Source organism: Nycticebus coucang, chromosome 1 (genome assembly GCF_027406575.1).
Source record: "Nycticebus coucang isolate mNycCou1 chromosome 1, mNycCou1.pri, whole genome shotgun sequence".
NCBI classification, from domain to species: Eukaryota; Metazoa; Chordata; class Mammalia; order Primates; family Lorisidae; genus Nycticebus; species Nycticebus coucang.
In genome coordinates, this window is record NC_069780.1 from 13120128 (window position 1) to 13132005 (window position 11878).

Here is an 11878-nt window from a genome sequence, read left to right on the forward strand (position 1 = left end):
GGGGGCGTGGGGGGCGTGGGAGGCAAGGGAGGTCTGGGACTGTGTCACCGCCTCCAAGGTGGGTTAGTGGGACGAGACGCTCGGGGCTGTACCTCGACCTGCAGCTCGCCCACGGTTTTCCGCCGCCGGCTCTCAGCAACCATTTCCTCCTCATCTCTCTCCTCCTCTCCGGCCTGGGGCTCGGCCTCGGCCCCGGTGGGGGTGATAAAGACGCACCCTAGGCTTGAACGGTTCCTTTTGCGGACAGACACCCGCCGGCGGATGCGGGAACCTCCTTCATCCATGGCAGGGGCTGTGCCAGCCCCGAAGTCGTCCGTAGTGACGAGCCGCTAAACTGAAGTGGAGAGGACAGCGGGAGCCAGCGCGGAGGTAGCAATGAGGGAGTGCGGGAAAAGTCCCCACATTAATTCCCAGAGCGCGGGGACAGTCAGCAGACGCACGTGCGTAGTCGCCCCTTTCCCCTTCGCCAACGCGAAGCTGTGCGAGCGCGAACGGAAAGGTATTGCGCAGGCGCGGAAAAGCCCGCTTGCTGTTTAGCTCGTCTGGCGCGTTCGTCGGCGGAACCTTTGAACGTAGTGCTGGCTTTGACAGGGGACGAGCGCCGGAAGGGACGTGTCGGAGCAATTTGGAACGAACGGAAGAGGAGGAAAGGGGACTCATGGCAGCTATGGTTTGCAGTGTTCTAGGGAGGAAAAAGTTGACAAGCTTGGTAGCGGCTTCTGTCTGTTTCACGCATCCTGGCACTCACTCAGGTAAAGTTTCCGTGTCCTACGCTCCTCTGTACCAGTGCAGCTATTGCCTTAGTTCTAGTGGTCGGTCGAGTGATCCCTGTTAGCAAAACATTCCCATTCTTCAAGATGGGTGGGATGTCTAGGTACCTCATCAGAGCGAACTTGTGACACAGGCCCTCAGATCCCTGATTTCTGCAATTTTATGTTCTCTGTGCGTCTGTTTCAATAACAACTCTCTGGAGAGGGTTTGTTACTCATTTTCTTTTTGGTATGATAGTGCCATTCTATTGCTTCTCTTGTAAGTACTTGCATTAAAATCTTTTAACCATATAGTGAAGGGAAAATTAATGTCAGGAAGAGAGCAGGTGAGAGGTTATAGAGCGGGAAAATGCTTTCCAGAGCCCTAGAAAGCATACCCATTTTAAGTATTATTCTGTAGAAAAACTAGCTGGGCGTGGTGGCTCATGCCTTTATTCCCAGCTACTTGGAAGGCTGGGGCAAGAGGATCGCTTGAGCTCAAGAGTTTGTAGTTGCTGTGAACTAAGATGACGCCACGCACTCTACCCAGGTAACAGAGTGAGACTCTGTCTCAAAAAAAAAAAAGAAAAAAGTATTACTGTGCCCTAAATCTAAATGAAAGATTTTTAAGTTATTGTGAGCATAGTAAATATAAAATTTCTATTTTATATTGTGAAATTTGATACATCTTGCCTCCATGAAAACAAAGCTTTTGTTTACTCAGCTAATAAAAGTGATTTATTGCTGTTTCTGTTTAATTGTAGTGCCGTGGAGCAGAGGTTGTTCACAGTATAAACAGGTAACCAGCAATGAGGACATGGTAAGAATTTTTTTTCTATTAGTAAGTCATTTCCTAATATGACCAAATACAGAAATGTCAAAACAATTAAGATAATCATTACTGTATGAGTTTGGAAATTATAACTCATTATAGTTCCCTAAGTGAGTTTTGGAGTAAGAGAATTCAATTTCTTGATTACTAACAAGAAGCATGGCTTCTGTAATAGCATTTTTTCTTCCTTGATCTTAAAGATACGCGATTTGAGAATTTTAAAAGGCAGTTTTAGGGGGTAGAATAATTGTAGGTAATCGAAGGGATTGTACAAAGCTTAGCTATAGGTTGGCTCTCTTGTCCATTTTGTGTTCACATTTTTCATAACCTTTGTCTTGTCACTTTGGTATGGTGTTGGTATGGGTTTAAAGTACTAGCATGGACCGACTTGGGTAGCACAGATTTTCTTATTACATGCAAAGATAATTTGTTTGACACTATAATGAAATAATACAAAGAGCACTCAGCCCAGTGTCAAGAAGGAATGCAGGGGTGTCCAACCCATGGCCCTCAGGTGGCCTAGGATGGCCATGAATGTGGCCCAACACAAAATTGTAAACTTAATACATTATGAGATTTTTGTGTGTGATTTTTTATTTTGTGAAACTATTGTGCACTTCTTGAACCTGATGTTATGTTGCAGTGTCATGTGAAATAAACATATGCAGTGTCATGTAAACATACATAGGCTGTTGCTATTTATATGCATGCACCTTCTAGTGTGTTATCTTCCAAGTGCAGACAATCGAACTGACACTATCAAATGGTACATGTGCACTTGGTGAGACAGCAGTTATCAATAACCTACCATTGCATTAGGTGTTTAATGTTACTTATAAGTTAGGTAAGCATTCTTCCATTATTAAGGGTACTTCCACACCTTTGTGGCACCTCACACGTGGCCTGCCTTGCTTTACCATCAGCCTGCCTCTTCACCCTGCATTGCATCAGCAGCCAAGATGTGAAAGGGCCCAAATCTTGCTTTCTAGTTTCCTGTCCATTAATTTCCATACTAAAAGTAAATATAGTCCCTTACCTATTATTATTTTTTAATCCCAGCGTGGCTTCTACAACATCTCAAAAGAACACAGAACTCAAGAAAAACTATGAAGGAAGATTGTTCAGTGAAAAGTGGGCAAGCTTGGTGTCTGTAGCTCAGTGGCTAGGGTGCCAGCCACATATACCGGAGTTTGGGGGTTCGAACCTGACCTGGGCCTGCCAAACAACAGTGACAGCTACAACAACAACAAAAATAGCCCGGTGTTGTGGCAGGCACCTGTAGTCCTAGCTACTTGGGGGGAGGCTGAGGCAAGAGAATTGCTTGAGCCCAAGAGTTGGAGGTTGCTGTGAGCTGTGATGCCAGAGCACTCCACTGAAGGCAACAAAATAAGACTCAGTTTCAAAAAAAAAAAAAAGAGAAGGCAGATGACTACTTTTTTGTTCAGGCAAATAGTAAGACACTGCTTAATTTGTAGGGAATTTGTGCAAGTTTTCAAGGACTATAATTTGAAAAGACATTATATGTAAAAACATGCTGCCAAATTTGATGTGTGTGAAGGATTGTGTCGTAAGGACAAAATAGTGGAACTAAAAAAAGTCTGAACAAAAATTATTTTTAAAGATCATAATTCAGTTATGTGGTAGCACATTTAATAGCAAAAAATCAAAAGCACATACCAAGGGTGAGTTTATTAAGTAATGTACAGAAAGCATGGCAGATATAATTTGCCCTGGAAAAAAATACAGATATTTCTAAAATCAGTTTGTCTCACCAGACTATAGCTAGGTAAAATGGGAAAATCTACTGAAAGAAGTTTGGATAGTACAGTTGTTAATTTTAAATTTTATGCTTTGGTGATGGATGACAGCATTGGTACTATAAATCCTGCTCCACTTACCATTTTTGCTAGAGAAATTGATGACAAATACAACGTCACTGAAGAAATAGCTTCTTTAGTGCCATTAAAAGACACAATTAAATCAAGCGATTTATATGAAACAGTAGAAATACCTATGTTAAAAGTGATTTTCTTTGTCCATGTCAACATATCTGGTACAGTTACTGATGGTTCTCTAGTGATGGTAGGCAAAAGAGAGGGACTTGTAAAATTAATAGAAGACAAAGCAATTGTCACCCAAAACTCATGTTTGATGAAGTATGATTGCATAGTACTTCAAAAAAAATGTATGTGCAAAAACTTTAAAAATGGATAACATCATGCAAATTGTCGTGGATAACATCTTTAAAAATGGATGACATCATGCAAAATGTCACTGTTTGAAATTCATCAAGACTGTTTGAAATTCATCAAGACTGTTTGAAATTCATCAAGACTGAATTTCAAAAGAGCCAAGGGATTGCATCATCACCAATTCCAGGAAATTGTTAAAAGTATTGATGCTGACTCAAGTGACATCATTTACCTTTCAAAAGTAAGATGGCCAAGTGGAGGCCAGATGTTGAAGAGATTTTATAATTTGCGACATTATAATTTGCAAACAACAAGTTGTTTATGGTATCAAAAACCAAATTTGTGCCAGAACTTTAAATGAGTTAAACATAGGGTGGTACCTGTGGCTCAGTGAGCAGGGCGCCGGCCCCATAGGCCGAGGGTGGCGGGTTCAAACCTGGCCTCTGCCAAACTGCAACAACAACAACAAAAAAAATAGCCGGGCGTTGTGGCGGGCGCCTGTAGTCCCAGTTACTCAGGAGGCTGAGGCAGGAGAATCGCCTAGGCCCAGGAGTTGGAGGTTGCTGTGAGCTGTGTGACGCCACGGCACTCTACCAAGGGTGATAAAGTGAAACTCTGTCTAAATAAATAAATAAATAAAGTTACAAAGCTCTAAATGAGTTAAACATGCATCTTCAAGGTGAAAACCAACTTATTGGCACCGCGTGTCAGATCTGGAAGCTAGCGGCCCTAGCTTCTCCCCCACCCCCCCAAGGCTGCGGGAGCTAGTGAATTGGAAGAGCCTCGGCCTGGGCCTTGTGTCCCCTCCGACCCCTTTCCAGGATCTGCTGAATGTGAGTTCCCAGTTCCAAAGGGCTCCAGAAGGTGTCAACTGCTCTCACCTCATGAGCTGCCTGAAGTCTGCGGTGCAGGTGGGCAGAGCTGAGCCTGCAGGAGGCAATTCAGGATGATGACTTTGAAATTGAGTGCCCTCTGGGCAAGGGGAAATTTGGAAATGTGTACCTGGCTCGGCTCAAGGAAAGCCATTTTAGTGTGGCCCTGAATGTTCTTTTCAAGTCACAGAGAAAGAAGGACTGGAGCACCAGCTGCACAGGGAAATTGAAATCCAGGTGCATCTGTAACACCCCAATATCCTAAGGCTGTACAATTACTTCCATGTTGTTCCGGTGTGTATCTGATTTTGGAATGTGCTCCAACGGGTGAGCTGTAGAAGGACCTACAGAAAAACCACACACTTGGTGAGCAGCAAACAGCCATGGGCAATTGGGCAGGTTTTACTTTCAGATTGCCTTTTCTTTGCTCATTCAGATAATGGAGGAGTTGGCAGATGCCCTGATAAGAAAGTGATTCACAAGGATATTAAGCCAGAAAACCTGCTTCTGGGTTTCAGGGGTGAGTTGAAGATTGCAGATTTTGGCTGGTCTGTGTACACCCCCTCTCTGAGGAGAAAGACAATGTGTGGAACACTTGACTACTTGCCCCCAGAAATGCTTGAGGGGAGGACATATGACGAAGAGGTGGATCTGTGGTGCATTGGGGTGCAGTGAGCTCCAGTGGTTCTGGGAAGATAAGAGCCTGGATGCAGGCTCTCTTCTTGTCTTATAAGGAGCATCCAGTGTGCAAAGAGCCATCATAACATGATGGAAGATCCAAGAAGATTCACCCACTTGGCCTGTCGTGGGTATGCCCTGCTTCTCCACTGGCTGACATTACTGGGAGGTGGAAGTGGGAGAGATGAAGGAGTGGTCTCCGGGTGTCTGTAAGGAGTCGGTTGACAGAAAGCAGAGGGATTTATCCTCTGAGCATGGCTTCTGTATCATTAGCATGAAGGGAGGAGCAATCTGTGCCAACATCATCCCAGAAGGTAGAATTCCTTCAATCCCTGGACTTCAGCATGTGGGAATTTTCCTGGATGTTCAGATGGAAGAAGTCAGGTTTTTCAATGTTGGAAATGATGCCCTCATTTATATATATAGTCCCCTCTCTTTGGAGCCTTTTTGTCCATTTTTCCTTCTTGAGCTGCCAGGAGGTGATGGTGGTGTGTGCCTGTGAGATAATCATCTGCCTGTGGGAAATTGAGCTCTTCCCAGAAGCTTTTTAAAGAAGTCAAAAAGATCTTTGGCCTGAAAAAGGTCAGAATGATCAAGGACGAGACAGATGCTGTAGTGCAAAGATTTGTTAAATATTGAGTGCATTTTGTAGACTCGGCAGCAACAATTTTATAGATATGTTTGGGGCAAATTTTTTAGGTTTATAGCTAAATATGAGGTATTTGGGAATGTCATTAAGCACTTTAAGCCTCAGTTTTCTAGTGGCTAAACCGGGATGAGTGTCTCAGCCAAATAGCTGTGGTGATGAGAGACAATACTGTATTAACATTTGTAGTAAATAATGAATGGAGGTTTTAAGTTAACTGGATACTAGATTTTGTGTATAGAAACTCTTTGATTTCATGGCTTTTTTGGTACAATTTCTGATGAGAATCCTGTGTGGACAATGAATCAAATAGAACCAATGTGAAATGCTTTGATAAGGCATAAAATTTCAGAGAGCTAAATAGATAGGTTCTGGGGAAAACTAAGTTTCTCATTTTTATTTTCTTTGAAACACAGTTTCTTGAGAGATAAAGAAGTTTGAATAAGATGTATTGATAGTGGTGTTTCATATTCTAATGGGAATTATCCTTTGCCCATTTCAGTAATTGACCTGTTGTGTAGTTGTCAGACTAGTAGTGCATACATGATAGGCATAAAGATGTCAATAGGTTTGATAATGTCAAAAAAAATTAGATAATGTCAAGTTTATAAAATAGCAAAAGATTCAGAAACTTCTGGAATCAATTATATAAAGGAGGAAATGACTATTCTGAAGACTGGATCTCTGAACTTCTGTCCAGCACTGTAAAACTCCCTGGGTTTTCTGAGATGAAAGGACATGTCCCGGCAAGCCCAAACTTCAGACCACTGTTCCTAACTTTTTTGATTTGTAAGAATTATCAACCATCTTAACTCATTAATGTGTATTCATCATAAATTTGTTTTTTAAGTTATTTTTGGATTTATTATTTGTAGAATGTACGTTTTCTTGAAATTAAATGTATAAAATGTCTAAAAAAAATCTAATCTAGGCAACCCATTTGGGCAATTTTCTTATTAGACTTGAATTTTTTTCTTCCATAAACCTTTTTGTTCTACAAAGATTGTACCTTATTCCAGAATCCTCGAGTTCCCCATAGCCAAAGTGAAACAAAATAAAGGGCTTACACAAAATATGAACCCAGTAAGAAAGGTATAACTAATCCTTTGGATAGATTTAAATGTAGTATAGTAACTTTAAGATTTAATTATTTTAAAATTAACATACCAGATTTTTTTTCCTTTATCTTAGCCTGTTGCGATGGAAAATCCTTATAAGGAGCCTCTTAAGAAATGTATCTTGTGTGGAAAACGTGTAGATTATAAGAATGTACAGGTGAGATGTGGTTTTATTTCCCTGATTTTAGGATTTTGTTCTTGCTAGTCTTGCTTAAAAGAGAATGAAATCCATTTTATAGGTTTTTGTAGGCAACTGTTATAAACTTCCTAGTTTCAAATCTGGTTATAATTCTGTGTATAAGGTTGTATCTGTACTTTATGCAAATAAGACCCCCAGTGGCTCTCCCTTATTTACTATTATTTCCACTTAGTGTTTCTTTTTTCTCTGTCCCAAATGTCCTAATAGTAAGTCACTATGGTGGTGATTTTCAGTTGGTGAGGATGAGTACTTTGGACAAAGCTCCTCCCATATCACTGTTTCACATATAATCTAACTGTCAGCATATTAGAAGTGGCGAAATTGGGGGAGTGAATGGTGCTGGAGTTACATATACAGACAATAATATAAAGTGACAATTGCTTTTGAGGGAGAAAAACTAAGAAATTATAAAAACACAAATAGTAGGAAGATTATGTAAAAGGCCTACAACAGTGCCTTTCTGCCTTGAAAGCCCTAATGAAGTAAAGTCATAAAGCATAAATTATAGCAAATGGCTCGATGCCCCCATACCTCTTGCAGACCTCAGTGTACTCTGATAATTTATCTTCATGATTATGTGATAGCCTGTCAGGATAGATGGGATGTTTTAATACCTTGTTTTAAGCAGCAGTATTTTAGAAAAATGTCTGTGAAAGTCAAGAAAACAGATTTAGTACTGAGAGAATATGGTAATTACTGTTATTTAGCTGTATGTAGATTTTTGACATACTAGATGATATTAACTTTGTTATTACTTTAATAAGGCTGGGAGTGGTGGCTCACAACTGTAATCCTAGCACTCTGGGAAGCTGGGGTGGGTGGTTTGCCTGAGCTCAAAAATTTAAGACCAGCCTGAGCCAGAGTGGGACCTCATCTCTAAAAATAGGTGGGTGTTGTGGTGGGCGCCTGTAGTCCCAGCTACTTCGGAAGCTCAGGCAAGAGAATTGCTTAAGCCCAAGAATTTGAGGTTGCTGTGACCTGTGACGCCATGGCATTCTACTGAGGCAGACAAAATGACACTCTGTCTCAAAAAAAAAAAAAACAAAAATGAAAAAAGACTTAATAGGCTCAAAAAAAAAAAAAATGACTTAATAGGATAAACTAGTTAATTTTCTCATCTTATAAAATGTCAGAAATTTAGTGAATTTTTATATTACAAAGGTGGTTTGTTTTTTTTTTTTTGAAATTTATACTTTCAGGGGTTGAATAACAAATATATTAATTTATTTTCCTCCCCAAAAGCTTTTGTCCCAGTTTATTTCTCCATTTACTGGATGCATTTATGGAAGGCACATAACAGGTATTTTGTTTTTTATTCCAGCAATTTATATGTAATAAGAATTGTGTGAATTGACTCTGTCATTGAAGAAAACTGGCAAATTGTCAGATTGTGCCATAAATCATTATTAATCCAGATAATACAAGGATTAGATTTAAGTTTGAGAAAACCTCTTCTTAGGCCAGAAGGATTATAATTTCGCACATCTTCTAACGTTCAATGTTAACTATATGCTGACAACATATAAAAAACTTAAGGCTTAAAAAAATTGTGTTCTGGTGGCACCTGTGGCTCAAAGGGGTAGAGCGCCAGCCCCATATGCCAGAGGTGGTGGGTTCAAACCCAGCCCTAGCCAAAAATTGCAAAAAAAAAAACCAAAAACAATTGTGTTCTTGGGCGGTGCTTGTGGCTCAGTGAGGGCGCTGGCCCCATATACTGAGGTGTGGCTGGTTCAAACCCAGCCCCATACGAACTGCAACAAAAAAATCGCCAGGCATTGGTGATGGGTGCCTGTAGTCCCAGCTACGTGGGAGGCTGAGGCAAGAGAATCGCCTAAGCCCAGGAGTTGGAGGTTGCTATGAGACGTGTGACCCCAGGGCACTCTACCGAGGGCGATAAAGTGAGACTCTGTCTCTCTAAAAAAAAAAATTGTGTTCTTAATCTGAAATTAAAAAAAATTATGTTCTTGATGTTTTGGAGCATACTATAATCATTCCTAGACTGATACTTAAAAGCTTGATGTCTGCACACTATGGCTAATATACCAAATTTGACCGGCCACGGTTTTGTTTTAGTTTTGTTTACATAGTACCATTGCTTTTGAATTGCAGCAGAGTAGTTTTGATGGACACTATGTGGTCCACAAAGCCTAAAATATTTACTATTCTGCCCCTTGACAAAAATATTTACCAACCTTTGACTTATAAAATTGTTACAAATGGAATATTGGCATTTTTTGTGAAGAAATTTCTTTTATAGGTCTTTGTGGGAAGAAACAGAAAGAAATCACAAAAGCGATTAAAAGAGCTCAAATAATGGGTAAGAGAACCTAGCAACTGAATTGAGCTAGTGACAATTTTGCTCATCTTTTGTTAAGAACTTTAATTATCTCTTTACAGGGTTTATGCCAGTTACATATAAGGATCCTGCATATCTCAAAGACCCTAAAGTTTGCAACATCAAGTATCGGGAATAAGTGATACGTTACTACCAATAAACTTATTTTACAGTAAGTGGTTGTATGTTGCCAATATTGACTCAAACAAACCTTTGGGTAGAAAAGTGATTCAGGAGTGAAGCTTCACCTCCATACCAATGAATATCCATTAAACAGATTACTTATTTAAAATGGTAGTATGCATGACATTTTAGATTCTTTGAATAAAAGTGGTACTATGTGATTACCACTTAAATGTGGTCCCCAAATAGTTCATACAATGTATCTTCTGACATTGGCATAGTAAATCGTGAGGGTTAGCTTGTATTAGAATTCTAATTTAGGTCCAGATTCTGTCTTACAGATGGGATTTCGAGGAAATGGATCCACCAAAGTAGAATGCTTATATAATGTTCAGATCTTATGTGACTGTGGAGTTCAAGTTTCTCAGAATGATTTTCTGACTACCAAAAATAAGTGTGCCTGGTTGAGAGTGAGTCTTCCCTTTGTAGAGGTGATAAATTGGGATGGATAGCAGTTTTGTTACAAGAGGATCAAATATATATTCCTGTATGAGTCTAAAACCAGTAGGTGTCCTTTACATAAAGGGATGACAATTTATACATTATCTGTTATCAGTCATCTTTTCGCCCTGAAGTGATAACAAGTAAGGGTTCAGACTGACAACTCTATAGTTTTCCTCCTCCTGTCACATATACTACCATCAAGCACAACCCCAGTAAGTATAAACTTATAATTTGTACCAGTTTCAGGTCTTATGTGGCTTCATAAACACCCTATAGTAATTAATGCATGTAAACAGAAGAGATTTTGTTACCTAGCTATGATTTTCTATATCAAGTAATTTCAGGAAGAGATGGAAAATCAGAGGTCAAAGTATGCACTGAGAATTTCATCCAGTGAGTAAAAAACATACTGAAGGCTTCATGAGATGTATATAGTTTGTAGAAAGTGTGTGAAAAAGACCTAAATATGTCTGCACATACCACAGAAGCTCTCTTATGCAACCTCCACTTAAACTCACTGGATTAAACTGGGGCTTTATGCCCTCCCTAAAAACATGGGCCATGACTCTCCTGTTGAATTTTGCACTGCCAAGTTTCCAGACCTGTGGCAGATTGTTATTGTACTGATGAAGTAGAAGGTGAGAAGAAAGTTAATGTTGCTATGAAAACTAAGTAAATGCTTTGGACCTGCTATGAAAACTAAGTTAAATGTTTTTGAAGGACCTGGTAAAGTTAAGATTTTTAAAATGTTGTCAAGAAGCTGGGTGTGATGGCTCATGCCCATAACCCTAGCACTCTGGGGGGCTGAAGTGGAAGGATCATTTGGGCTCAGGAATTTGAGACACACCTGAGCAAGAGTGATACCTTGTCTCCACTAAAAATTGAAAAATTAGCCAGGCATTGTGGTCTTATCTGTAGGCAGAGGCAGGAGGATTGTGTGAGCCTAGGAATTTGAGGTTGCTGTAATTTGAGGTTGCTGTGAGTTAGGCTACACCAAGGCACTCTATCCTGGGCAACAGAGAGAGAGAGAGAGAGACTCTTCTCTTAAAAAAAAAAAAAAAAAAAAAGTCAAGTTAGGTGTGGTTAGGAGAACTGAAGAAGGGGTAGGTGGGAGGATGCTAGGAAATGGAAAAACCTAGTAGCATTTTGTACTTTCTTTGTTGCTTTTAAGTTTCTATAAATTCTTCACTTTAAAGAAACCAAAACTGGGACTTTAATTAATAGTGATTTATGTAGATGCTCCAATCACTGGACTCAAGACACAGAAAAGTTCCTGGCCCTATGCCAAATGGTTGACAAATGAACACTTCTGCTTTATGTTAAAATGAAAGTTTTGTGATAGACATTCCAATGTATGTAGCATTTCTGAGTCCTACTTTAACTGGCCTTTTTAGTTGCTTGACTCAAAAGTTAACCTCAAAATGCACTGGATTAACAGACTTGCACTGTACTCAAAGTTTTAGATTTGCTCAATTTTGTGCAGAGCACTGCAGACTAAGGGAAAGATTACTGTTTGTGTTGCATTATAGTGTGTCACAGTTAGGGCTGCCAGACTTGGCAAAGGAAAATTACAAGACACCCAGCTAAATTTAAACTTAAGACAAATAATTGTAATATAAATATATCCCAA

General features: G+C 39.9%; 2 protein-coding genes across 4 annotated transcripts in view; one reads left to right on the top strand and one right to left on the bottom strand.

The window, feature by feature from the left end:
* HELQ (helicase, POLQ like) overlaps positions 1 to 300 on the bottom strand; it is a 38597-nt gene extending 38297 nt beyond the window's left edge. For both annotated transcript variants that reach the window (XR_008381273.1, XM_053597692.1), the window contains exon 1: positions 93 to 300. Coding sequence is in view for 1 of the 2 variants with exons in the window: in XM_053597692.1 (XP_053453667.1) it covers positions 93 to 284 (192 nt within the window). In the remaining variant the exon portion in view is untranslated. The remainder of the gene's footprint in view (positions 1 to 92) is intronic.
* A 330-nt stretch (positions 301 to 630) lies between these two features.
* On the top strand, positions 631 to 11811 carry MRPS18C (mitochondrial ribosomal protein S18C). Of its 2 annotated transcripts, XM_053598412.1 has the most exons (6): positions 631 to 752; positions 1514 to 1569; positions 7161 to 7244; positions 8529 to 8586; positions 9544 to 9603; positions 9684 to 11811. In XM_053598412.1, exons 1-6 carry the CDS (start codon positions 659 to 661, stop codon positions 9758 to 9760), a joined length of 429 nt encoding a protein of 142 aa, XP_053454387.1. In that variant the 5' UTR covers positions 631 to 658; the 3' UTR covers positions 9761 to 11811. The 2 variants fall into 2 exon arrangements, with proteins under 2 accessions (XP_053454387.1, XP_053454389.1); XM_053598414.1 differs by lacking the exon at positions 7161 to 7244.
* Positions 11812 to 11878: the final 67 nt, after the last annotated feature.